At 47.8% G+C, this 27138-nt stretch overlaps 1 protein-coding gene across 7 annotated transcripts in view; it reads right to left on the bottom strand.

The window, feature by feature from the left end:
* The window catches only part of RAPGEF6 (Rap guanine nucleotide exchange factor 6), a 125089-nt gene extending 105675 nt beyond the window's left edge, over positions 1-19414 (bottom strand). For 4 of the 7 annotated variants that reach the window (XM_083799224.1, XM_083799226.1, XM_083799225.1 and 1 more), the window contains exon 1: positions 18938-19413. In XM_083799224.1, coding sequence (XP_083655350.1) covers positions 18938-19006 — 69 coding nt within the window. In that variant the 5' untranslated portion in view covers positions 19007-19413. Of the gene's footprint in view, positions 1-18937 lie in introns of all 7 variants that reach the window. The other 3 variants (XM_083799228.1, XM_083799229.1, XM_083799227.1) reach the window with 2 other exon arrangements.
* Between the last annotated feature and the right edge of the window lie 7724 nt (positions 19415-27138).

Raw genomic sequence — 27138 nt, 5'->3', positions numbered from 1 at the left:
AAAAAAAAAAATCCAACCAGAGCAACTGCAATTTGCATGAACCACATTTATTCGCTGTAAGGCAGAAGTAAGGCTTCCAAGACAAACTCTCCTGCAGCGTTAAGAGTGGGCACTTTGAAATGAGAACGAAATTATTGCATCAAAAGCAAACATAAAAATGAAAACCTGATGCTTTAAATGATGTGACCCCAGCCAGGTGTTCTAGTAACACATGATTACATTAAAACACTAAGCAGGAAATCTGTTCTATTTCTAAGGAAAATGGAGTAAATTGTTCCAAAATGAGCTCACTGTTGCGAGTTCTGATAAATCTCACGAAGAGCCATCCTCAGCAGTTGCACCGAGCTATCAAGGAGCCAAGGAAGCCATAAATCCCTCCACAACCCCTCCCGCACGTTACATGCTTCGTGTCACTTGCAAGGGGACACCGGGACCACGCAGCACTGCCACAGAGCCAGGGCTCAGCGATCCAGTGGATTTCTTCCAGCTCCCACATGCGATGCTTCGATCAGCAAGTCCCAGGCTGACGGCTCTCACACGCAGACCTGTCCCGCAGCACGGCACAAAACCCATCCCTCCGCCCCACCGCAGCACGTTCAGTTCCTGCTGCAGGAACGCACGCTTGGCTCACTTGTGGCTCCTGATGCCCGGTCTGGCTGTGCTGACAAGCCACCAGGGCTCCCCGCCCGCACAACAACCTGCTTCTTGAAGCACACGGCATGGCTGACGGGGTGCTGCATCCGTATTTCTGCCGGGGCAAGAAAAGACAGCTGCCAGGATGCTTATTTTATATGCTTCAGAGCAAACAAAAGCATTAGTGTTTTCTGAAGGTGTTACAGACTCATCTGTATCACAGACAACATATTAAAAAAAAATTCTGCCTTTGAAAGGACAGATAAACCATCTGGTAGCAGCTGTAAAACGCATTCCACTGACGTTGGAGAGAAGCCCCAGGTACGGCAGTTCGGGGGGCAGGAGGCTGCATGGCTGCAAGCTGCCCCAGCCTCCGCGCTGAGCACCAAGTACCACGGGAAAGGAGGCTGGAAAGAAACTTCAGCAGGATCCGACGTGCATTCAGTATCGGGATAAGGATTTTAACACCCTCTGGAACAGCGGCTGAAAGTCTCTATATTAAAATCATTAATTAGAATGCCTACATTTCAGTGAAGCAAACTGAAGTAGTTCTTGGAAAAGGGACAGCAAGCTATAAACAGCCGGCTCCCCTCCAGCCTGCCGCCTTGACTGGCGTTAGTGATTCAGCAGGCTCCTTACATAGAGGGAATGCAGCTTTTATTGGGAATCCTGTCAGCCTCAATAAAGGCTCTGTCACCCGTAGGGGGGCGTAGCAGAAGAGAGGAAATGTTACTCAGCACGGTTTATGGTTTTCATTGCTTCCCTTCCTGTTACTTCACCGAAGGCTGGGATCTGCGCTGTTTCCTTTATCCTCTGTTTAAGGCCAATTGTAAAAATAGTCCTCCCAAATTCTTTCCTGATAATGTAATACTCGAAACAAAAACACAGAAACACGCCGGAGTTGTCCAGCCCACGTTCCATATATTCAGAGACGGCTGTCGCAAACGCACCGACTGCGGCGACGCGGCTCCGGAGCCCCGTGCCGGGCACAATCCCTCCCCGTCCCCATCTGTGGGCTGGATGGAAGGAGACGAGATGACCTGGGAAGGCTCTGCCTGCTCAGTGGCACAAACAAACTTGTATTAGAAGTCAAGAGAAGCGGTAAAAACACCAGCTCCAGGGGCCTTCGTTGAGAGCTGCGCAGCACACTTAGGATACTTTGAAGGGAGCCGTAACTCTGTTTGGCTGGAGGCCTTTTAAGAAATTTAAACACAAACATTAAGGAATTATAAGGGAGAACAGATCATTTAATCAATAACACGAATGAAAGTGTTACCAGGAGACTTTAACTTAGTGTTTTTACCATAGTGTTTTGCAGAGAAAAACACCGTTTAAGTAGCGCTACTAAGGAACAGAGCGTAACCACGCCACACAACTTAATGTAAGAAATACCAAAAATTCAACAAGCCAAAACTCACTAACAGCAGACTCCTGCGCGGTCTTGGGTCACGCTCAGACTGCACTCAAGTATCATTTGTATAAAGGAAACAGGCCCAGCCACTTCAGAGCCATACGCTATTAATCAGCCAAAAAAATAGCATATATTCTGTAAAGAAACTCCTGTATGGAACGTAACAGGTGATGCTTTTCTGGCCTCGATTACCAGGCTACCCACTATAGGGATTTCAGAGGCATCCTCAGTGCCCAGCTGAGGAGATGTCAGCCTGCTATCTTTATACAGCAGAAAAATAAAAAGGGACCTCATTTCTCTGTTGTAAATCCAGGAAGCACTTACAACTGACAGCATCAGTTACCAACATAGCCGCAAGCAGGAAACTAAAAATCTGGCTTTTGTTTCTCAGACTGTCAGAAATAACATTTTCAGGCTTGGATTTTTATTTTCCTGCAAATGGAGCAAGTTTCTCAAAGGGGCTAAAACAGTTTATGTCTTAAATGCATTCCCTTACAGCATGCACACATGGCTACAGGCGCAGACTTCAGAACTACATTTCACCCCCAAGGAATAGAAGTATCCTCAATAAAAGTTGAAAAGGCCAGATCTGGTTTGAGAACAGAGGCCCTAAACCCACTATTACAGTTTATTTATAGACTCGAAGTACCTCCATTCAACAACATATTTCCAGGAAAGAAAAGAAAAAAAGCAAAGTACTCCTACACGAAAATAAAACAAAAAGTTTCTCTGCTCCCAATAGCTCCCACACCCAACGCAGATAAACACCCTCCACCTAAGGACCCTGGACTGTGTTGATATAAGACTCTGGTAGAAAGACAAACACTCGAAGGAATGAGGGAGGGAATTTCTCTTTTATTATTATTTTTACTGCTGTTTCATCACACTGAGTCAGCATTTCTGGAGCCCTGACTTTGCCCGAGAAAAAAAAAAAAGAAACTTCCTTTGGATTTTTCAGAGCAAATACCAAAGGCCCCAAACTGGAGAGATGGGAACATCAAACGGCAGAGCTTCAAAGCCAGCAGCTTGCGGAGCGCTTTGAATATCTGAAGCGCATGCAGCCCTTATCGTGGCTCAGAACAAAAGTACAGTTATGAAAAACTACCTTTAAGAAAAGCATTACCATAAAGTTCCCAGACGCTCATTACTTCGGTTTTAATACATCTCACAGATTTGTGTGTTGATACTAGAAAACCAAGAGCAAGCTGCCTTGAGAACAGAGCTCACAGTTCAGTAAGATGGGAAGCTCGGGAGATCCAGAAGTAGTCGCGATGCTCACATATATCAAACAGCAGATCTTTCTATCAAGTGTTTTTTGACTAAGAGCTCAAAGACCCTAAGAGCATCACAAAATCAGCAAAGCAAAACAAGCAATTTCAGGCTTCAATCAACGCCCCACTAGGTGAGCAGCTAACTCCGTGTCGGGATCCACAACCTCCCTGCCAGAGGGCAAGCATCCCCCAGGTAACAGTGCTTGGGTTAAACCTTTTTTGTCTTAATTCCAAGGACATCAGCTCACCTGGTTAACAGACATTCTCTACTCCTATAAGAGAAGGAGGTAAAAAAAAAGTTACAGCACCTAAAAATCTCCTTTTTCCTTTTAAGAAAAAGGAAAGGATCGGGTAGGGAAAGGAGAAAGTTGATTCTCACAAGAAGTTTGGCACGGAAGCCTGGGGAAGATGAGAAAGGAGGTGGAGGATGAAATCCAAAGGTTCGATTCCATGCTGACGGTCCGGACAACTCGGGAATACGTCTGCGTGCAGCTCGCTCCCGTGAGAATCTGGGCTGGGGGCGTGCACGCGGCCGTGCTCGTGCGACACAGCGCTGCTCTTGGCTCCCTTCCTCCCTGCTGGGCAGGACCTCGGCAGCAAACCTCACCAGCAAATTTCCATAGCTAAGCTCTGTTCAACAGGTATCTCAAGCACATAGGAAGACTAACAGACAGAACAATATTTTACTGCTGCTTGTCTCCACTGTGTTAATCCTAGGATTTTTATACAAATGGATAAGAACACTCCGCAGTTTTTACAATGGCACCTTTATCATTTTTGCAATATATCATTTCGTATTTCTTTGCGAAAGCAAGCAAAGATCATGCCTGTCAGGAAATTAAGTCTTGCTTAATGAATAACACAAGTCAAAATAAGATCTCTTACCAATAGCAGCTTGAGTCACCCTCGCAGATGTAGGTATCGGAGATGAATATGGCCCTAGGAACTGTCTCAAAACAGTTCTGTGCAACAGTAAAATATTAAATTCACCACGCTGGTTCTGACTAAAATACTTTGTTTTCATTCAGCATCAATGATAACACACCAGCAAGTTGTAAAAAAAAAAAAAAAGACTGAGAAGAATAATTGCAGAATAAAATATCGCATGAAAAATGAAACTCTCCTTCTTCTTTCAATAAAACCACTGGAGGAATAAAAAGAATGATCAAACTCCAGCTCCTTTATTCCCATAACACTACCATCACGAACAATGAAAGAATTCCTGAAGAGGACAACATTAGGATGTTTAAGATGTTTAGCAGCAACTCCTCCTCGGTCCCGGTACAAGGGCACACCAGGCAGTGCCCAACACAGCAGTCCAGGAAAGCTGCTGCAATCCTCAGCAATCCGTCCCTTTGAGAAGCTGTAAGTTACCTGAACGCAGATCCCTACAATTAAATTCTAGTACTGCTACAACTACAGCCTCCTCTCACACCGAAGTGCTAACACACCTCTGTATGTATATGCATGCATTGGCAGATACACACACACACACCCTTCACCAAACCAAAGAGTGCAGTCAGTAGCTCTTGGCACCTTTGCCTGTAGCAAAAAAAAAAATCCACCAGACTTCCCCAGCTGCTACACCTCAACGCAAGCCACCACAGTAAAACTCTCAAAATTGACTCTGAGGCACTGCTATAGGATCTGCTTTTGTGGTTTCTCAGCAATACCCGGGTCAGAAACCACAAAGAAGCTTAAGGATCCAAACGGAGGTGATACTCACGTATCTACATCAAGTTTTAAGTTTGAAACCAAATGAACACAATTATCAGAGGTAGAGGTATCTTCCCCGGTAATTACAGTTGACCATTTATGCATACAAAGTGAATACCTATGGAGGTGTAATAAACCCACCTTTAGTATCACCTCAAAACCCACCTTTAGATACACCTCAGTATCTGAACGCAGTGCTAAAAAGATGCCTTCTGTTTGCAAAACTGCCATTATTCGCTAAAGATTAAAAAAATACCCAACACTAGCTTACTTTGAGCACCAGGCAGGTTTGCACTTTGACTCATCAGCTCACCCTGAAGAAGCTAGGTGCGGGGCGATGAAAAGCAAAGCTGGAAGCAGCAGCTAAGAGATTACAACACGATGATAACTGAGCAGTCATGCTCGTGACAGCAGAAAAGGAGAACACATCCTGCTTTCCCTCTCGCCTCCAAAAGAACCAGAAGGACCCTCATTGTAGTTCAGACATTTTATATATTCAATACTACTGTAAGTCAGGCACCAGTTTTCTTGGGGAGCATTTCCTTACAGTGCACGAGCCCCTTGCTCGAGCAGCTGGCCCACAGCAGCGCTTCCTGGGGCACCCCGTGCCTGCCAGGATGACCAACAAACCTGTCGCCTGCAGTGCTCCTCTTGGTCACACAAGCACTCATAGCTGCAAAATGCTTGGCTAGAGCTTGGGGGGAAAAAAAAAATCAAAGCAGCGTTACTGGTCACAACACTAAACGCTGAACTCTGCCACCTCCACATCCCACGTCGCCACAGTTGCAGCACGTGCGAGACCTAAGCGAGGCAGAGGGGAAGCTTTCAGCTGTTGTTAAGGCCACGGTTGTGACCAGCCGTGGTTGTGCAGCACCACAGAGCCCGAGCTGTTTGCTGTAGGTCTGCTGCACTCCGTAAATCCCCCTCTAGCCAATGCATACAGGGGAAAAAAAAAATAAAAAACAACACAGCCCTGCTGAGCTGTGAGCTCCACCCATGAGAGCAGCCCCATGGCACAGGAGACAGCCTGCCGGGAGGCTAGCACAGACACGTCAGCTAAGAAATGCTCCCCAGCACTCACACCAGCTGGACTGTGCCCCTGAACATCTGTACGGAGATCGCCCACCGATTAGCAAGGACCATTGTGCCTTTAATTCAGGTGTACGCGTTCCTGAACCGAGGACTAAATGAGGCTTCTAGAAATTCACAGCACAAGGACCCAGAAATTTGAGCAGCCTCCCTTTCCTTGGGCAGTGCTCGCTGACATAATGCTGTCTTGTATAAAGGAAAAAGAAGTTACAGACAGACGGCCAAGTTCCACAAGTGAGGTTTTCTGGGCAGATGGTGTCATGTACGTACACTGTTGCTTCTGTCTCAGAAGCCTTAATTTTATAGGTAGAGCAGTGATCCAAAAACATATCTTCTCCTACAGCTTAAAGCTTTAGCTTGTATGTTTGTGTGTTGTTTTTTTTAGTTTTGTTTGTTTTGTTATTAAGGCTAGAAAAAAATGCAATTAAAAATCCTGTTTCAGGGAGGCAAGGCACAATGCAATTAATTCACAGGACACCAAAGCACAGGGAAATCTCACATAGAAAAAGGTTCAGATAGCAGATAGACATAAGAGTGTGTTCTTCCAAAATCCTGATTTAGCTGGATGAGGAACAGAGATTCAAAAATAATTACTGACCTGAGTCTCAGAGACAAAATAATTACTGGCCAAGTACTTGATATCACAGTGACACACACTACTAAGAAAGTAAGTGTGATAATTTAGCTGTCTGAATGTTCCTATCTCAAAAAAATGCTTCCATGCAGCTCTTACTTTGTTAAGAAGCCCCCTACACCTGACAGCACCTGAAAATTCAGACTCTAAGCTCATACCAAAGCCTTGGCTATGGCAGAGATCTCTCATGTGAGATGGACCCAGGAATAACTAAAGAAATCAGAGTATAGTTGAAATGGTGTTTACGGGTCACTGTCATGCTAAAGGGCAAGCCTACTAATCCCACCTCAGCTCACTCTCGTCGTATTTTCCCATTTCCTCCTCTAGAGCAGCACTGTCAGTGACCCAGTTTACTTTGGTAAGCGGGCAGAAAACTCACCCACCAGGACAGCGAGCAGCTTTCAGTTGTGTTAGCCAGCAAACCTGGGCTGCCAAAGGAGCAGAGAAGGACCATCTCTTCCAGCACCAACAGACCATGGCATACATCAGTTCAGCGCAGTCTGAAGCCTCCACCAGCCTCCTTGTGAGTCATGTAGCGTTACGTTATCTACAGAAGAGTTTGCTGAAGGAAGCATTGCTGCCCGGCACAAATGGAAGCAGAGTTTACTGGACAGGAGGTCAGTAGTCTAACCTAGGGCTGCCAGCTTCCTTCCTACTTCAAATGGGAAACAGGAACAGAAACTCCTTCTGCAACAAGTTGGAAAAACCACTTCTACTTTGCCAAATCACGGCAGTCTACCGCTAGGCTAGATAATGACACACAGAACCCTGAAAATAGCCCAGTAAATATCATCCCCAGATAACCCACAATATCGAGCAGCCATGGACAAGCACAGCCATTTGTGACAAGAGCATAAAAATCCTCCCAGAGCCGACGTTCAACAGCCGATGCAATCCCAAGACCTTTTAACTCTAAACACACAACACACGTTACAAGGGCAGACCTCGCTCCCCAGCTCTCGTAAACGCAAATTGTCAAGGTGAGAAGTATTATGACAGCTCTGGAACTCTTTCTTTGTAGAGATTCATATCTGACCAAAAAGCCAATTTCTGCAGGCCTGCAACGCAACACAATGTAAGAACTCTTTCCCTTCGGACCAAAAGGACCAACGTTTGAGGCTCAGTATTCATCAGTTTTTGGAGAATTGGATTGTTTAAATGTCAACACTTTAATCGGGCACAAAAAGATTATAAAAAAAGAGAATCCCTTCGTTACGGTGTTTTTTCCCCCCTATTCTATGACAGAATTTTCTAGACCCTCTTGACAAGCTAAAAGATAACTAATAATTAGCAGAGCTAAGGAACCTAGAGAAACCAGATGCAGAATGCTAAATAATTTCTGCATGCTTCCTTGAATTAAGGGTATTTCCAAAATACTGCACTGAAATCATCAAAAGGGGAAGAAGGGTGTATCAGTTTCATCAAACAAAAGGAAAACCCTCTATATTTTAAGCCTGAGGTCATTGGAACAAAAAGACCTCCTAGTTTTAGAAAATAGCTTGTCTGGTAACAGGAGCATTAGCAAAACACTGTTATGGCAACGACCAGCCTCTTACAAGAAAGGACATCGGCATTCCTGACATCCTTTATAGATCAGTTCTTTAATATACTTCCCAATGAAAACAAATTTTTGCACATGCTTTAGAGGGTGGGAAGAGAAACCCTGCAAACTGGAAGCTTACCCAGAACGTACGGCCCAAGACAGCATTCAGCTTCTTTGCCATTGACAAGACCACCACGAGCCACCTCTTAATGCCAAGAGACTCGTTTCCACCTGGCCATTACCAGCTCTTTGCACTCGTAGCACGTGAGTACAAGCACACTTGCACGCAGCGTTATTAGCTGGCACTACGAGCATTATCTGTGCTTGAAACAGCAGCATCCATAGCTGCTTGGATGACTGCCTGAAGATATTTGGCTTCTCCCCTTCCCCTCCTCAAAAAAAGTGCCTGGGCACAAGTGGACTACGCCTGGCCACTTTCACCCCAGCGTCCTCCAAAAGCACACATCCAAGTTCTTTAGGACTGAGCATTATCATCTCATTCTTTATTTGTGCTACAGACACCCAGATGTCCTTATATAAAGTGATTTTGGCAAAACTAATTCTCCTATAAGTGTTATGGAAAGGCTCCTCTGTAAAGCCTACACAAAGTGAGTTTTGGTATACTACTTGAAGAGATTGTTTTTAAAAAGATAATTATATTTTTTTTTATGATGACTTGTATTTAGTATGGTGTTTTAAGGGCTTTAATACTGCCTCTACAAGGAATTAAACACCTACACATCTTGACTGCTTGCCCTCCACCCTTCGCATTTTTAGAGAACAAAAGCAGAACAGAAATGTATTTTTCTTCCATTTGGCAACTTCTCTGAATGCCAACAGTACTTGCAGTTCTTTCCCACCTCCTTCCACACCCTTTTCTCGCCCTTCCTTACTATTCTAGCATCTCCAAGGAGTTCCTATTGCAAGGTTAATCATGATGCACTGGGCTTGTCTTTTAGCTCAGATGAACAGTTTTGTAAAACACACCCTACTCCAAAGTACGTAAAAATCATTGTTTGAATTCAGACAATACAATAGAAAGTATTTTTATTTTTCTTTTTAGAAAAACGTTACATTACACATTCAAATTTAAATCCATCACTGCCAGCTTTTGGTTGAATTATTACTCTGCAGCTGTAACCAAGCACATGACCCCACAACATGGGGAAAGATAGGCATTAAAGGAAATAAGTTCAAGAAAGAATTCCAGGACTGCATGATAATTTCTGGTTTCACTCCCAGAGCTGTCATAGCTGCCATTAGAAATGAAAAACCAGTTTTTCAGGAACAGTGACTGGAAGCAGGGATAGGAAAAGTAATCTTAGGGCAACACCACTTCCAGTGCTCCCTGGGAAATCACTGGGAAACTGAGCTGCCCTGACGCACTCTGGCTTCATTTGCTCCTTTAGCAATGCGTAAGGTTTGGATGATGTAGAAGTCGTATTACCTTCCGAAAAGAACCAAGAGGAGCTTCCCGCTGGGAATTTACTGGCACCAGGTTACCTGGTCATCGGCCTGGCCTCAGCAGATCGGCAGCCAAATCCGTACCACTGCCCACTCACCAGCAAGAGAGCCCCATCATCACAAGTTTTCACTGACAGCAATATTCAGAAAGAGGGAGTCATTTTCAACCTCCTACAAGCTAAGTTTACAGCCATCCTATCATCATAGCTTAGAGAAATGGGCCTTGCAATATTTTAATCAATAATGACTTCTGACCTAGTCTGCAAAATCACGTCTGTTGAGCCCCCAAATCCCTGTTTGCTGGGAAGACGATCACAAAGCAAGCTGCTGTCATCTCTGTTCTTCACAGTCAGGAGTTTTGGGATCCAAATTGTCGCTTTGGCCAACAGCTTGAAAAAGATCCACAAATATTCTCTGCGTGAGCTTCCAGCACGCTCCGACAATCACGCAGTGAAAACAGTGAGGTTCTGTTTTACAGTAACCTCCCAGACACAAAAGCCATGCTGACAACTATACCGTGAGGCCAGAAAACCCCAGAACCACTGAGAGGGCCTTCCAAAGCCAGCTTCTTGGAACAAAAAATAAACAAAAAGAATCGGATGGATGTGCATCAGAACATCAGAGGGTGAAGGGAAGAGGAGTGAAGGACGAGAGGGAAGACAGTGCTCCGCAAGTCGTTTCACAGGAAGAGTGAGAGCTTGATGTATTCTGGAGATATTTAATTAAGTATTCTTACCAACACCCACACCAGTTTCTCAAATTCCTTTAACCAACAACCAGCACTGAATCAACAGGCACAATGCTAATGAAGTGGAGCTAAAGTATCTCCCTGTATTCGGATGGTAACAGAATGTAAGGCTTAAAAAATACGGCAATGACAAAAAGAGAGATCAAATCACATGTGGTATAGGACTTTCAGACAAATCTGTCCCTACAGGTGCCGGACACGGGCACGTTAAGGCTTGACACAAAGCACTCAGGAGCATTGCTGCTAGGCCCAGGGAGGTTTCCGCAGCCGGCCCTGCGGGGCTCAGCAAGGCCCCTGAGGGCTGGAGCACAGCCCATGCCCACAGCCACCATCCTTCCTCCTGCCACACAGTCACACCTGCTGCAAGAGCAGCCTAAAACATAATTTTCCTTTAAAATCCTTGTTTTATATCCATATTCCTGAAAAGGTACCTAAAAGCCATACACATGGCATGTGATAGGTACCTGCCTGTACGTACGTGGCACAGTTGCACAAAGTCACCGATTACAAAGCCGGAACGTTTTCCTTACTGCTTTTGTTGTGGCCTTGCGTCCTCCAAATGAATCCCAACAAGCAGGAGCACAGGAAGGTGAGGCCATAGCCAGTCACATTTTTGCATAACTACACGCAAGACAAATAACTGTGTTCTCGTTACACTTGACCAGGATGTTCGGACTCCACAATTCCATCAAGTTTTGGACACGAGGGATGCTGGAAGCCACAAGCCCAACTGGCAACAAGCAGCCTGCGCTCTCTGGCCTTACCAACACCACTGCTCAGCCTCACGGCTCCACCTCAGGCAGGGAGCTGAGCCGAGACACAAGCCAACGCTCGAAGACACCCTTTCGCTGGTACCAGGACCACACTCTTACTCAGCAGCTCATTTCCACAAATCAGAGCTGGAAATTATGTCCAGGAGACAAACAAGGACAGTGAAGAGGCTTTCCACCTTGTCATGTGTAACTCCCTGACTCACCGAGCACAAACCCTGAGCATTCTGCAAACAATGCTGACACTCATGAGCCATTGTCCGCAGAGTTATTAGGGCGCTGTAATTTGATCTCCCCTTGAACACGTACATGCTCCCTACAGCAGCCTTCCCATTCCACGCAGGAATTCGCATGAGTCACGGCACACGGGCAGCAGTCAGGAACCCAGCGCTGAGCAGCAAACCCAACTGGTTCTGGCTGACCACTGAGCAGGCTGAAACGGGTTGGAAGGAAGCGCCAAGGAGCTGACTTAGGCTAAATAACCCTTCAAATTCTGCACGCGAAACCCAAAAGCATCACCCAACGCAGAAGCAACATCTGTGCCCTTCCACTCTTACCAGGCCAGAGGTGGAGATGCTCTGGATTGGGAAAAGCAGCAGTTACAAACCAGCAAGATCCACGCACAAGGGCTGGGCTCAGCAAGTCAGGTCCGAGCAGCCAAAGGCTCTGCACAGCAGGGAAGGTGGCACCACACAGCCCTTTAACGTACAGGAAACTCTTTGGAAATCGGCGTGACCGCAGTCAGGGCCGATGCGTCACACCACGCCGACAGCCACGGCACTTCCAGGAGCACACCGACGGCCACAAACCCCACGTAAGCACCCGAGAGCTGAGAACGCCCCGACAGGGCCTCCTGCCAGGTCCCAGCCTCCGACGGGAGGACACAAGAGCGTTCCCAGGTTATTCATCACCCAAGGTGGTGCTGATAACAACCGTTCAGGTGGATCTACTTCTCCAAGTTTTTATTACAGGTTTACCTTCTCTAGCATTTCACCCAACCTGAGACATGACAATAAAAACATGCAGTTCTATTCTGGATAGCACGCTTCCCCCCATGCACACCTTTTAAAGCAATTTTGGTTCATAAAATTGTAAAATTGTTGTGAAAATAACTAATCAAGAACTCACACACCTGCTTCAGGGCAGTTTACAAATCACAAAGTTTCCATCCGAGTTTATTCCTTTCACTCCTGCCCTAGTATTCTTCTCCAGGACAGTTTTCTACACCCTCACCCACAAGACGGGTTAATATGGAAACTGACGCTAAACACGAGAAATTCACCACCCAACAAACCTTCACATTACTTACTTGTTTAATATTAAGTTCTTTGAACAAGGGAACTTTGTTGGACAAAGTCTAAATTTAAGCAGCATCTATTCATTAATGCCATAATGACACTTCAGTAAAGCCACTGTATGTACTCAGCCCTAAAACAGAATCCTGAAAAATGATCTATTTGGCTGGAACCTCGAACCTAAATTTGACCCAACTCAACAGGCCTTAACTGTTAAGAAAGTTGGAAGAAATATTTATTTCTGCAAAGCAGTAGTGCAGTTCCTGCGCAGGTACTGCCAACACACAACATCTGCGCAGCTCCCAAACAAGAAGCCCTCGTCTGCGAACACCGACGGCGCTTTGTCCAAAGCTCGGCGTGGCGTTATTTGTGTCTGAGACAAATAATCAAAAGACTAATATGAGCAACGCTTCAGTCTTGCTGCTGAACGAGCAACAAAAATAAGCTCAAAAAATTGTCAGAAATAAACAAAAACCCTAAGAGACATTCAACCTCTTACAACTGAGTATTTACACATATTGACATTTGGTTAAAAACTGGTAGATGCTCCAATATTGTACTTCGGTTCACTTGAAACAACAGATGGATTTTACTTAAGTGCAACTAATTTAGGGCTGATTTCAGCTTCAGAAAGTGTGTCGTACTTGAAGTTCCAACTAGTGATAATCTGAATTATTTGGGTATTGAAACATACGCCAGATTGAGAAGCATTTCTGGCCAAGAAGCAGACAAACCAACTGTATGTCCCAAGCGAGGAAAACAACTGAAGAAATACAGAATTCCCCTAATTTTAAGTAAGACTTTGCTTTCCATTCTGGTGAATTCCAAGTCAGTCCTACGCTCAGCCACGACAGATTAACAATGCAGGGTTAATTTTAATTATCCACAAGAGAGATTGTTCCTTGCCAGTCCCTGGAAGAGGGGACACCATGCATCACCTGCACGTCTGACTACTGGCATACCTGCATCAGCTGGTCTGCGTGAATTTTTGGAATAAAGGGCTGAGCAGGGTCCATCAAAGAGCATCATTCTTGATCAACTCGGATGTCAAGGTGCAACTTCCTAACACACGGAGCTGGTGGCTAAGACCCAGGTCTCCCAAAGCTCCGAGGCAGCGTTACCGGGCTATGCACAGCCTGCAGGACTGTCAGTGCTGCATTTATTGTGAGCTTAACCGTGCTCATTTAACGAGCAGCCTGGAAAGAAAAACTGCATTTTTGTTTTACTTTCAGCCGAAAACTACACAGCAAGGAAGTTAAGGAGGAAGAGAGGTTTATTGCCATTTCATTAAAGTAATAAAGAACTTCAGGACCTGCTTCATGGACTAGGAAACTGCACCCTTCTTGTGAGGAAAACCTCAGTCTTAAGATCCATCTGCCGCCAACATGATATCCACAGTGTCACTTCTCAGGTATGACTGCTCTGAACTTTAAATAAGTGACATAAAACCAAAGAAAAATCTGGTGTCACCTAGGCAGAGCCCAGGGCTGGGGTGAAGCACTCTCAAGCCTCTCTTAAGCTGCAGCTACTCAACAGTTTGGCTGATGAAATAAGTTATTTTTGTGTGTTTATTTTCACTCTGTGCGACTAGAAAATCAAAACTGTATCTGTCACCTTCACAAGGCTGCCTGTAAAGTACTCATAATTATATTACAAGGCTTTATGTTCTTGTAACTGTAAATAATAATTGTTGTCGTATGAGTACAGAAAGGCAATCTGCATGTGGTACGGAACTCGCCAGCCAGGAATTTATTAGTAGTTAACTACAGGCATATCCGTATGCATTCGCAATCTCCTTCCTGACCCAGAGATAACCAACGTGTTCATTTTAGAGGTTTCTTCCAACTTCCACACACAGTCACACGGCAAGAGCACACCAGGTCTCTGCAAGGTAAGTGACAGAGGTAACAGCGCCGGCCAATTCTTGATGCACAGGCTGGGAGTCCCTCTTAAAAATGCACCAAAAACGGAGCCACAAAAAAAACTCCAATATTTTACACTGCGTAACTACTGGGCGTCTTCAGTTTGAGCTCTGAAATTGCTACTTGCATGACAAAGTTTTAGAAAGCACCAGCTATAAAAGAACATATCACTAACAAAAAATGAGAAAGAAAATGTAAGACAGAGGTTAGGTAGTAGAAGATTACGGCAGGAGTCAGGTTTCCATCATTACTCTTTCCCAGTTTTGGAGGCCCACATCCTAACAGTAAGGAATTTTTATTAAATACAAAGCAGCATCTGCAACTTCATTTAATTCAAATCTCTTTTTGGGTTTAAGATAATTGCAAGCATCTAGATTTTGCAGAGAGTCTACAATTCTGATTACGTTAAATGGCTATTCAAAAACAACACTGTTGTTACATTACAATGCTAAAAGCTCAGCATGAACTGCAGAAACAATGAATTTTAACAAAGGCTAATCCCATTTCACCTACTGAGTTTACAGAAAATTATTAAAAAGGATGAAAAAACACTTCAAAATACCAGTTATTTCTGGAAACAAGAAGCAGATGTTCTCCTCTGTTTGGCTCAGCTGTGCTACAGTACAAGAGTGCCTTTGTTACGCTGTCAGCAATAATTTATTTTATTTATTACAACCATTTTATAATGCCCATCAATGTACTATTTGCGCGTGATTTAGATTCGTGCAGATATATTTCTCTATTTATAAGCCATCAAGAAGCATCACATACACACTCCAAATAGCAGACTCCGTTATGACACAATTGTGCAAATTAGTTTTTTTTCCCTTTCCACTGTATTAATAAAAAGGGAACAGGAAGAGGAGGAGGAGTTAGTATTGCCAAATAAAGTTGAATTAACATTAATCGAGAATTGCTGAAACAAGACATAGTACAAAGTTAGGAAAATACGAGACCTTACAGTATAAAAATAAGCTAACTCTTTGAAGTCCAGTAAAAGCAAAGCTTTTTCACCACGGATAGGGAACATTGCCTAGAACAAAGTCACGAAGAACTGAGAGGAGATGACATTGGGAAAGGGTTCCAATAAAGATGAAGACAGCACGCTCACAGGAGTTAAAGGAGAAAAAAAGGAGCATAAGCATTTGCTATTTTGCCCTATCAGCCTTAGAGACCTTATCTGCTGTAGGCATTAAACCACTCCCCAACAGACTAACATCACAGCCTTTGTATGGATCAGATAAGCAATTCTGGGCCTCGAAAAATTAAACCTTTAATGAGAGAGCACACATGGTGGCATAAACATTTGTCTTTCCCTCCTACCGCTTTGAACAAACAATTTCCTTCTATTAAAATACTCCCAAATTACTAATTTAATATCCCCACTTGTGACATACGGAACAGGCACAAAGATGCACAAGACAAAGCTAAAGCCGCGCATGGAAGTACACAAATCCCAAATTCCCAGCCTGCAAGATCGAGAGGATCTACATGTGTAAGTACTCCCACATTTAACACCACACAGACATCAGCATAACCCTGGAAGACAAATGCAGGTATTCAAACATTAAACAAGTTTTTTGTTGATGTTGAATTTTTCTTTTCTCTCTTTTTTTTTTTTTTTAGGTGAACAAGTGTTCAACTAGCAAAAAAGTTTCCTCCATCTGACAGGACAGTGCGCGCTGAAGGATTATTTGTTGGGATAATCTGGTATCAAAACCAACATCTGGCACAATCCCCGCACGTTCTGCGCTTTGAGGCTGAACCCTCGAGACAGACAGGCTGGTAGGCAGCCTCAGCACGCTGTCACAGTCGGTTCTTTGTAACCTCTGAATCACACGTTTTAGGAACGTGGGACTGGAATCCTGGGCAGCCAATCTCACACGCACACAGCTATCAGCCTACAAGCAAACACTTTAAAAGACTTTCCACGAGCACAGCCAGCTCGCACCACGCACCTATACGAGTTTACAGTGAGCCAGGGGAGGGGGAAGCTGCTCATAGATTTCCCAGATTTAGATAATACCAAAAAGAGTTACTAAATAGAGTAACAGAATAGCCATTACATACAGATGCATTGTATTGTTCAATGCTAGCTAACCTCCAGGAGTTCAAAATCCCTCCCCAAGAAATTAACAATTAGAGCACACCAGGTATCTGAGCAACAGCTACCAAAGAAAAAAATCAAGTGTGTACATGTCTAATATGCATAAGTTACCCACTTTAACAATTAACAAACATCGGAATGTTACCACAACACTGAAAACTTGCCCTAACAGAGATTTTCCAAACAAAAATATTTATAGCAGCAAGAATTAAAAATTTTTTACTTAAGCAAGCCATCTAGATAATGCTCCAAAATAAGCAAGTTATTAAAATATTTTAATATCTCCCTGCTTAGCTCCTTAGTGCTTACAAATTAAAACACTTTGTCAAGAAAGAGTCCTGAAAATCACAGTCACATCCATAATCACACCACTCACAAGCGCAAATTGACAAGGGTATTATTTACCTGTATTTCTCCAGAGACTGCCACAGAGCTGATAGTTAGGAAGCACCAGACCACGCTACTAATCAGTGCCGCCCCAGCCCTGTAATTTGTAACACCCAGGTGAGCTGCTCCTATAAACGGCAGGGGCAGAGACAGAGAGGGGGAGCAGAGAGGGACTGCAAGCGACTGGAACTCATCCAGACCAGGAGCTTTGGTTCACCGTAACATCTCAGTCACGGTTTGGGAATTATTTTTTCCCCCTGTACAACAAGGGGGTGGAAGGACAGGAGCAGCCCCACGCAGCTGAATTCACAGCTGAATTCACGTGGGAGGCGCTGATGACACCTCTCCCCGGGAGGAGGAGGAGGAGGAGGAGGGAGAGGCGAAGTCAGGCTCTTTGCCCGCGCACCGCGGGATGCTTCCAGGCAGGAGTCACCGCCTGGCGCACCCCTGCCAGGCCCGCGCCGGCTCTGCGTGCCTCCGGGAGGAAGCGACAGGTCAGGGTGCTCGGCACAACTTGAGAAGTAAAATTTAAAAAAATTAAAAAAAAAATGAAATACTGTTGCAATTGCTTCCTCTCGTTCCCTTATCGCCCCGTACCCATCTGCCATCGCACCCAGCAAGGCGGCAGCGGGGTCGGGCAGCGCCCTGTGCCCGCAGAGGGACTCCCAGACCCAAAGGGAAAAGCTTTCCTTGGGACCAGGGGAGTTTCTAAACCCACGTAAACAGAAAGTACCCCAAGAAAACAGAAGCGATGGGACCGTAATTACCCGCTCAGCAACAGGCAGCGAGAGCAGAGGCCCCAGCCCTGCCAAGTTTTAAGTACGTGTTTAACTTTAATCACGAGTAGGCTCGCTGGTTAGTGTCTCTAAGTGCCTGCCAAAAAAAGGGGCCAGATTAGCGAGGGAATTAAGATTTTTTAAATCATTTTTAGAGGTGCTATTAGTCAGATTAGCAAAGGGCTTTTATTCTCCTAGGATTTCCCCAATTGAGATACCTCAGCAAATTCAGACCTGCACACACCTCTGGTGTCAGAGCCCAGGGGAACCCACACAAAGCCACGCGAGCCCCGAGCACAGCACCAGGGCGCTGGACACCGCGGTATCCGGCAGCTCAGAGTTACACGGCTACGCAAAACTTATATTTTAAGGCAGTTTTACCCCAAAGAAGGCGGCGTTTCTACAGAATTCCACGACAATAGCTGGAGCGGAAGATCAGGGATGCCTACCACAAAAAAATCCTTCCCAGCCAGGAGGCCCGGACACGGGGAGCAGCAGCAGCAGCAACCTGCGGCCACGCCGGCCGAGCCACCCGGTGCCAGGTCACGACGGACGGAGGGGGAACAGCCACAAACCATGCAGCGGGGGGAACGCTGCCGGGCGAGGCGCAGAGCCGAGCAATGGGGAGAAGAGGTCTGGGGCAAGAGCGGGCCGATAGGGATAAGACAGAAAGAAGAGAGGCAGGCGTGGAAGAGCACTCTCGTCATTAATGTAGGGAGCAGACACCCGAGCAGGAACTATCAGGTGTCCCGAGGCAAGGGGGTGCTGGGGGGGGGTCCCCATCCCACAAGGGGGTGCCCAAGGGGCTCTGCCCCGGGTTTGTAGGGCCGGGTGCCCCGCTCTCCCACCAGCACCACGGGGCAACAGCCGCCTCCCCGCCCCACAGGGGCCACCCCGCGGAGCGCTTCACACCCCCAATTCCTGCACACATCGCAAAATCACGCCGAGGAAGACAATTTCTCAGACCGCCCCCAGACCCGCCAACCCCCCCCCCCCCGGACCCCGGAGCCCAGCGGGCAGCCCCCCCCCCCCCACCCCACCCCCGGGGCGCTGCCGGTGCCCGAGGAAAGCAACGCGGGGCGGGGGGGGGGGGGGGGACAGGGGGACACGGCCCCGCTCCGAGCCCCGCAGGTGAGCACCGGCCCGGGGGGCGGCTCCGCGGCTCGCTCACCTCCGCCGTCCTCTCCGCCGGCTTCTTCCGCAGCGCCTGCTTGGCCCGGGGCTCCACGGCCGCGCTCATCGCGGCGGCGGGGACCAGAGGGCGGAGGCCGCGGCTCCCGGCTCCCGGCTCAGCAGCGGGGCTCGGGGCAGGTGGCCCCGGCTCCCGCCGCCCTCCGCCGGCCGCCGCCGCCGCTGCCCATCGCGCGGCCCCAGCGGCGGCCGGGCCGTGCCGAGCCGAGCCGAGCCGAGCCGCGGGAAGTTACCGGCCCGAGCGGGACTCCCCGCGCCCCGCCCGAGCCCCGCGGCTCCGCCCGCCGGCCGCGCACAAAGCCACGCGGGCGGGCGGGGAAGTTGGCGGCGCCGCCGAGCTCCGACTTTCCTCCGGCTCCCGGCTCGTGTGCGGAGCCCGCCTCGGCTCGGTTCAGCCCCGCCGCCTCTGCGGGCCGCTGCCGCCGCCCCGGTTCCCGGAGCCGCTCCCCCCACTCCCCCCCGCCCAGGGGGAAAAAAACGCGAGAGCGGGCCCTTTAACCAAAGCAATCAGCAGGAAGGCCGAGGGGCGGGGCGAGAGGGAGGGGCGGGGCTCAGGCGGGCCCCTCCCCTCGCCCGCCGCGGGGCGGGGCGGGGAGAGGCGCGGAGGGAAGGCTCGCGAGGGTTGGGAGGGGCGCGGCGCATGCGCGGGGCGGTGCCGGGGGGGGGTTCCCGCCCAGCGGGGGCTGAGGGGCTCCGGGACAGGGCTGAGGGTTGCGACTGGGCGGCTCGGGGCTGGGATCCCTGCAGCCGTACCTGGCCGCCTGGAATGGCTCCTTTTCTGCGTTAGTCCCGTTTGGGCGTCAAATAAAACACACTTCTCCCAGTCACACAGTATTTCTGGGCAGGGGTCCCGTTCTCCTCACTAGCACGGTGTCTTCAATCCCGTGCTCCTGCCCGCAGCATGTTCCACAACCACATTTAATAAAATAGTTACACATTTAATAAAATCTTGATTCTGACCTTTACGGATGTGGGTTCAGGCGCTGAGACCTCAGGGCAGGCCTTGCATGACACCAGAGCCTCAACCCCTGCGTGGCACAGGTTGGGCGGTGCCACAAAAGGAGCTCCCGGGATCCGTGTTTCAGCCCTAAAAAAGACACTTAAATTGCTCATAAGTCCCCTGGGTTGGCAGCAGTGGATACAGGCCCATTTCTATGTCCCCTGAAGGCCTGCATCTCCAGAGAGGGCTGCCCCTGGGGACCGCAGCCCTGGAAGACTTCCTTCCTCACGCCAAGTTTTGTAAAGCCATGAGATGAAAGCCGTGCAGGCACACAGCTTGTGTTTGTACTTCAATGCCCTTTTTTTTTTTTTCCTCTTTCCTTCCGAATAAACAAGAGTGTTCTTGTTTCTTCCCTTTCTCCAGTATTTCTTCCAGTTCTCTTTACCGCTTGCCCTTTATGGCACAATTGTCTTTGTTGTACTGAAGGACTTCAATGGCCATTCCAAGCTGATTTATAATATTTCTAGTGTTTCCTTCAAAGACAAATCTGAGGAAATTTGACATTTCCTTAACTGTAGACCTTTTTGGTGTTGTGCCTAGTACCACTGCAGGCACAACGACAGTTGAATGGATGGCCCTGGTCTTAAAAGCAAGTATTCATAAGATCACAAAGGCATTACGCTGTTTCCGCTAGGGACAGACAATGTAAGGTGCTCTCTAGGTTGACCATCAGGTAAGGACAGGGTCTCACTCTCATGAAGTCTACCGAGACTGTATTTTTTTTAGTTAATTTTGAACTGCAGTAATAAAATTAACATTCCCAAATACCATGCCTATTATTGTTCCAAAGGTCAGAAGTTTGTACAAGTTTTTGGCAGAACATGTTATCCTTTTTCAACTTTAATACATAAAATGTTATTTCCGGTAGTGTGGGAATCTTCCGAGATCCCCTGCCAGAAATCCAAATCGAGGAGAAGCAAGTGGAAAAGAATTGGAGCATGAAGCCTTCTTTATTAAACAATTTTTTTTTCCACTTCATGCTTTCTTTTTCTTTAACCAGAGATCTAAGAGCAAATCGAGTAATGTTTCTTTATCAGCTCAGTTTATAGTTAGGTATCATGTAAAAGATTAGTTAATATTCCCCAAGCGCAATTGACTAAGAAAAAAACGTAATGGAAGACAGAACGAAATGTGTAACTGAAATCTATGCCGTGGAAGTTCTCATGGATCTGTAATAATTTAAATCCTAATCCTGGTTGTTAGAAATTAACTCATTCTACCAGCTATTCTAGCTGTTTGGCATTTCTGCAACCAAAATAATGCAGAAATGGGTACTCGATGTGGGAATAAAATTAACGGGCAAAGAATCCCTTTCTCTTTTTCCCACAAATTCTCTTACTTTTTGTACACCAGCCAATGGACACGTATCGAGCAGTGTATATAGAGGTACCAAACAGGATCAAAAGCTTCTATTCCCATTTAATTGCTCGGCTCCACTGGCTCATGAAACAAGACTTTCCTCACTCCAAAAATACCTGAATTTGGATATGTAATGGCTGTAATAGCTGCAATTATTCCAGGGGCTGTTTCAGCTGTCAGGTTTATTTTCCCAAATATCTCGAGAACAATGGAAATGAGTGTCATGATCCTAACTGCTTACTGGTGTTACAGCTAATGTCTCCACATGGTAAAGCCTATGTATTTAAATACAATTAAGAAGCTTTCACAAGTGAGTAATTTCAGGGCTGGGATTAAAGGATGTGGTCAAGCAGGATGCCTGTTGTCTGTGTGGAAGGGAAAATCTGCTTCCCTTTTGTCTGGATTGTATCACTACCCTAATTAAGCATCACCACATCATATTTTATTTATCAAAAAAAAATAATATGTGTAGCCTTACATATAAGAAGCAAAGGTGTGCTGCTATTTATACAGATAAATCGCAATCTAAGGAGATTAAATGTTTCTACTTCAAATGTCTGTGACTTTGAAAAGATCAGCTAAATTACGTAGTGCGTGGCCTCGTGCTGGTGTGTGCCTTCAGTCGTTCGGTTTCATTGCCACTTGCAAAGTTGTCTTTTCACCTCACACCTTTCACCGTCATGCACACGTCCCAGAGTCTTCAGGGTAAAATTTAATTTCCTCACCTCTCCCAGTGGGAAAAATACACAATCATCATACACCAAGATATTTTTTCTTGTATTTTCAAGTATTATATACAATTCTCGTTCCCATGAGATCTATTATAGTCTGCCGATTTCCTTCTCCAATATGGCTTTTAGGCTATCAGTTTTGATTTCTCAGCTTTAAAAAAAAAAAAAAAATCCCCTTCAGAGATTCATTCACATCATTGACAAAAGGCTGGTTAAGTATGTGTTCACCACACTGCAAGGAAAATACAAACTAGTTCTCTGCCTGACCAGAGGAAAAACAAAAGGTTCTGGGATCCCCCAATGGAAAGACACTATTCAGACTGTTTTACCATATTTGCTTATTCTGATGATTAATTTTCTGTGTTTGTTATGGCTCGCTAAAAGTGCCTGAAATGGTGAATGCACAGAGACAGTTGGGAATTTCGTGCGAGGGCACTTTTTGCAGGGCAGTTACATTTTTGCAATGTTGTGACACTGACCACCTACCTGCACAGATAAGAATACTGAGCTCCTTTCTAAAACAGCCTTTTGCCACTCAAAATTTCAATTTCTGAAATTACGTCCCAGAAATTGCAAGCTTACACATCATTTTATGCAAAATGAGAAGTGAGTATGAATCGGTCATTTCGTATTCTACCACTTACTTTGCCCTTTCCGAGGCACAGCTCCCCAGTTTCAGTGCAAAGGGTAAAGGTAAAATGTCAAAATGCATTAGAATTATGAGGTCTTTAACTTCACCTTTCTGCTGTACGATAACAAAAAATTTAAACCTAAAAACCCATCTTTCCTCTTCTCCTTAACTCAACGCTAGCACAGGTTTCCTTTCCCACACGCATTTTCCCCAAAGGCTGAAACTGGAAGGCCGCTTACATGCCAGCAGCTACAGAGGTCGTTACAGCCAAACCTTTGCTTTTCAGCCCTAATCATCGAGACAGGAACAAATGGGAAACCTAACAATTTTTAAATACGGGGCACACGATGTTTCTCTGCTTATGCTTTGCCTCTGGTGACAATTTCCCTCGCTTTTCACGCTCCCCGGTCCCTGCTGTTCCCCAGGAGCTGAGCGCTGCCGGCGGGCACGGGGACGGGGATGGGGAGCTGGAGCCGGAGCTGCTGTGGGTGAACGCGTCCTGTGGAGACGGTGGCCGGTCGCTGTGCCTCGGTTCTGGCCAGCTTCGGGCATTTCTTCTGGCTGAGGGCAGCCGGGGGCATCTCCGTGGGCAGGGCTTTGCGGCGGGGATGGGAGCCAGCGAGCGGCCGCGCTCCAGAGCCCCTCGCTCTGGGTGTTGTTTCGGGCAGCGCCTACTCGGTCGTGCCTTTGGGGCCGCAGTCCCGTGCTAGGCACAGCCTGCTAAAGCAAACAGCGACTGAGGTTATTTGCTGTTGGCCTGCTAATGTTTCCTTGAAAACAAAGATGCCCATTGACACGGAGCCTGAAATCTGCCAGCGAGGACAGGGAGCGCTGCTTGTATCAAAGCCGTGCCGGCTGTCCCGTGGCCAGCAGCGCTTGCTAGCATGCAGCTCCTCACCTGCCTCTGACATTTCCACATCCAAATGTGAAAAGCCACCGTCGAGAGGTGCGTTGCCCTCTGGCGAGTCCCTCGAAAGGTTGGGCTGCAGGTCAGAGGGGGACGGCCGGGTGCCCGCCGTGCGGCCAAAGGGCCGCGTGCCAAGGGCAGCAGCCAGGGCACCAGGCCCTCCCATCTGCCCCGTAAAGCAGAGCAAGAACTGACAAAACCATTCAAAGTTGCTATAAAACACCGTCTGAGATAAAACCAGCTGATTTGCTCCGAGCCAGAAGTTTTTACCCCACCAGAGACACGCACACCGTCGTGGAACGGCTCCGTTTCCTTCTGTCTGAAGCAGGCGCTTTTACCGAACGGCCTGTCTGTCTCCTGCCGTTTCACTCTTTCTGCACAAAACCTGGACGTATTGGATTCCAGCCTCAGCACTTTGTTGGCAAAAGCTGAAAGAGCATATGGACCTGTCTGGATATTTGAGGCATCCAGCAACAGCATACAGATGTCCAAGCTCTAGGCTGAAAAAAGCGAAGATGGGGGAGGAGGGGGAAAACCTGCCCTGACAGGAAGCAATCTGGAGCCAGTGACTCCACATTTGCATTTCCTTTGTTGTTATAATCAAGTTAAAACCCTAGCTGAAAGATATTCCTCATTTATAGGAAGTCCCGTACCAAGAGCCACTAGAAAAGGAAGGGTGGGCGAGAGAACAGGCCGGGCATCGACAGAGCTGAACACCAAAAATCAAAAGAAGAACTGATTCCTTCCAGGGATAACCCCGCGCCAGCAATCAGTGGCCAGTTCAACACATCTGACTCCAAAATCTTTTGTTACTTCCTTAATTAATGAAAAATAACCTTAATTAATTTCTGGGTTCTGCTTAGAGTTGTACATTTAGAGGTTGCAAGACGGTTTCACAAACACTGGCGATTTTGCGACTGTGACCTGTTGTAACCCGGAGAGAACATGTAATGTTATTTGTGTTTTTCTCCCGAGTAGCTATTTTCAGAGGCAAAAAGCCAAACACTTGCATAACTCAGTATTATCCTTCCATGTATCTCTGACATTTGCAAGTGGACAACGCTTTGGCTGACAACACTGAGCCCGCAGAAAACATGGCTTGCCTACGGAGGGCAGCCAGTTTAAATACGATAAAGAGTAGAGTAAATAGGATTTCAGTCCTCCCCCCCTTTTAAGCAAACGGAGTAATTCTCCGAGCATGTGGAAGAACAATAAACAACCTCTGCGCTGCCAAATAACAGGCCAGCAGTCTAGACTTTTTCTCAACTGGCAATCAGCTCGATTAAGAAATTGCTAATGACTGCCCGACAAGCGATTTCTCCGCTTTGTGCAACAGAAAACGCGCTCCTTGTTGGTGAAACGCTACGAGAGCCATTACCCTGCCCGAACAGCGCCCCGCGCCGGGGAAGAGCCTCGGCCTTTCCTCGCTGCTGGCGCCAGCAGCCACGAGCCCCTCGCAGCCGCGGTGTTGCCCTCGTGGCCGGCCCGGGTCTTGTACATCCGTAGGAAGAGACGTGGCCGGGTGTTTGTGTCCCTGCCCGTGCGAACAAACTATAATTTGATTACGAAGAAACGTTGCATGGTTTAGGAGACTGAGAGCGGGCCTGGGAGCCAGGAATGCGCTGTGAACTCACTGCGAAGCTATGTAGGCCAAAATTCCCTCTATCGTCCTCTGGTTTCAGTCACATCTCGATGCTGCTGGCCTGATCTTTCTGATGAGCGGGGTCTTGAAAACGGCTCCCACTGACATGAGTGAGCTCGCAAGCGCTCGGCTCCTGCACGCTGCTAAATCGGGTCCCCAGCACTGAGGCAGCCCTCGTCAGCGGCAGCTGCTTTTATCACCTCTCCGCACGATGGCAGACCTCCTGGTCATCCCCTCTGATCTGTTCGCTGGTATTTAATGACCCCAGCGCCGCACAGGGCCCTGCCTCGCTCGGGGGCTTCACCTGGGAGCAGAGCTGCGAGCGACAAGAGGCAGCACCCGCAGCGTGCGCCGGGTGGGTCTGTCGGGTGGGACAACAGCGGCGACACCGAGGCAGAAGGAATTTATTTCGATTTTTAAGCACGCCACCTAGGTGAAAGCTGAGATGCAGCTGTTCCCTGGCCTGAAATACTGAAGCAGTGATGGAGGCTGCTACCTGGGCGTCGGCAGAGCTACGGCTGGAGAGGTCTTTGCTGTTTCCATCAAAAAGGGGAACGCGATGAAATTCATGCAGAGATCTGCCTGGCCTGCGGACACTCACTTCCAGAAGCACTGCGGCACCAAGAGCAGTAGTGTCAAGGAAAGAGGTGATTTTAATAATCGCGAGTGCAACGACTGCAACCGAACCAGCAAACTCTGACTCTCCTGGGCCATGGAGTCGGGCTCCCTGCGCTTCGACGCCGCGCAGAGGAGCTGCCCTGCGGGCGCCCCAGCTCCCCCCGGCCCCCAGGGACGCGCTCAGTGGCATCCCAGCGCGCTGAAAGCCGGGGCTGTTACCAGCACGCATCCCAGCAGCTGAATTCTTCAAACTGTTCTAGTGACTGATATTCTTCTCGGAGTCTTGGCCAGTGGGCAGATTCTTTCCACAGATGTCTGCGCTGCGTTTAAACAGTTGGGTTTCACTGCTGGCTTTGTCCAGGGCAGAGCTGCCTCTGCAGCAGAAGTGTTTCCTTTTACATAAACACTCGCAGTAGCAGTTGCTATTTTGTGAACTGCTAATTGACTCTGTCTCCAGGAGAGAATTACAAACGAGCTGCACTTTTTAAGAAGAGACCGAGAGAAATGGAAACAATTTGTGGGCTTGTAGTTAAGGAGACCTTGAGGTAGCAGGAACCACCCCGGAGATTTTTCCAGTTGCGGTCTAAAAGCGGGATGCACACAAATGGTAAAGGATCTGCGACCGAGAACAGCAGCGAGAGTAATTCAATAGGAAACTGAAGAAAGCAAAGCTCAACAGGAGCCTGCGCCCAGGAGGCAGAGGAGGGACGGATGGGAACCGCCAGCGGGGCCGGGGCAGCTCCTGGGGCCTGGCACCGCCGACGGTGAGCGGCGACGGGTGCCAGCGGCAGCACGAGAGGGGAGGCGACAGCCCCACATCCCTCCGGGAAAAGCGGTCCGGAAATCCTTGGTGACGGCACGGGCACGCTTCGGCAAGGAGGGGGATGCAGTCCTGCTGGAGAAAGTAATTTCCTCCCTGTGGCACCAAGACCGCCACTTGCTCCAGTAATGATGCTCAGCTGCCTCCCCACTGGATGGTCCGAACAGGAAACAGCCGAGTCACAAATTAATTAGAGATGCCTAACGAGCTCCCGTGCTCTGCCTGCCGGCGGTGAAGGCGGAGGGCAGACACCGCTGACGGAGGACGTTTCCCCTCCGACTGCCCCAGCTGAGCGTGGTTACAAGCCCAGGGCCTTCTCCCGTGTACGTGCGGGCTCCCAGGAGCGCTGCCAAAAGCCGCGGCTCCTCGGCGGGGCGGGGGGCAACCTGCCCCAGGAAGCCGCGCGCAGCAGGGTCAGCAGTTTCCCAGCGAGCAAGCCTGGGAAAACACAGGCGGGGATGTGACAGCCCGCT

Source organism: Anser anser (genome assembly GCF_964211835.1).
Source record: "Anser anser genome assembly, chromosome: 14".
Taxonomy (NCBI): Eukaryota; Metazoa; Chordata; class Aves; order Anseriformes; family Anatidae; genus Anser; species Anser anser.
The sequence above is the reverse complement of the archived record's forward strand: the minus strand, read 5'-3'. Positions and strand labels throughout refer to the sequence as shown.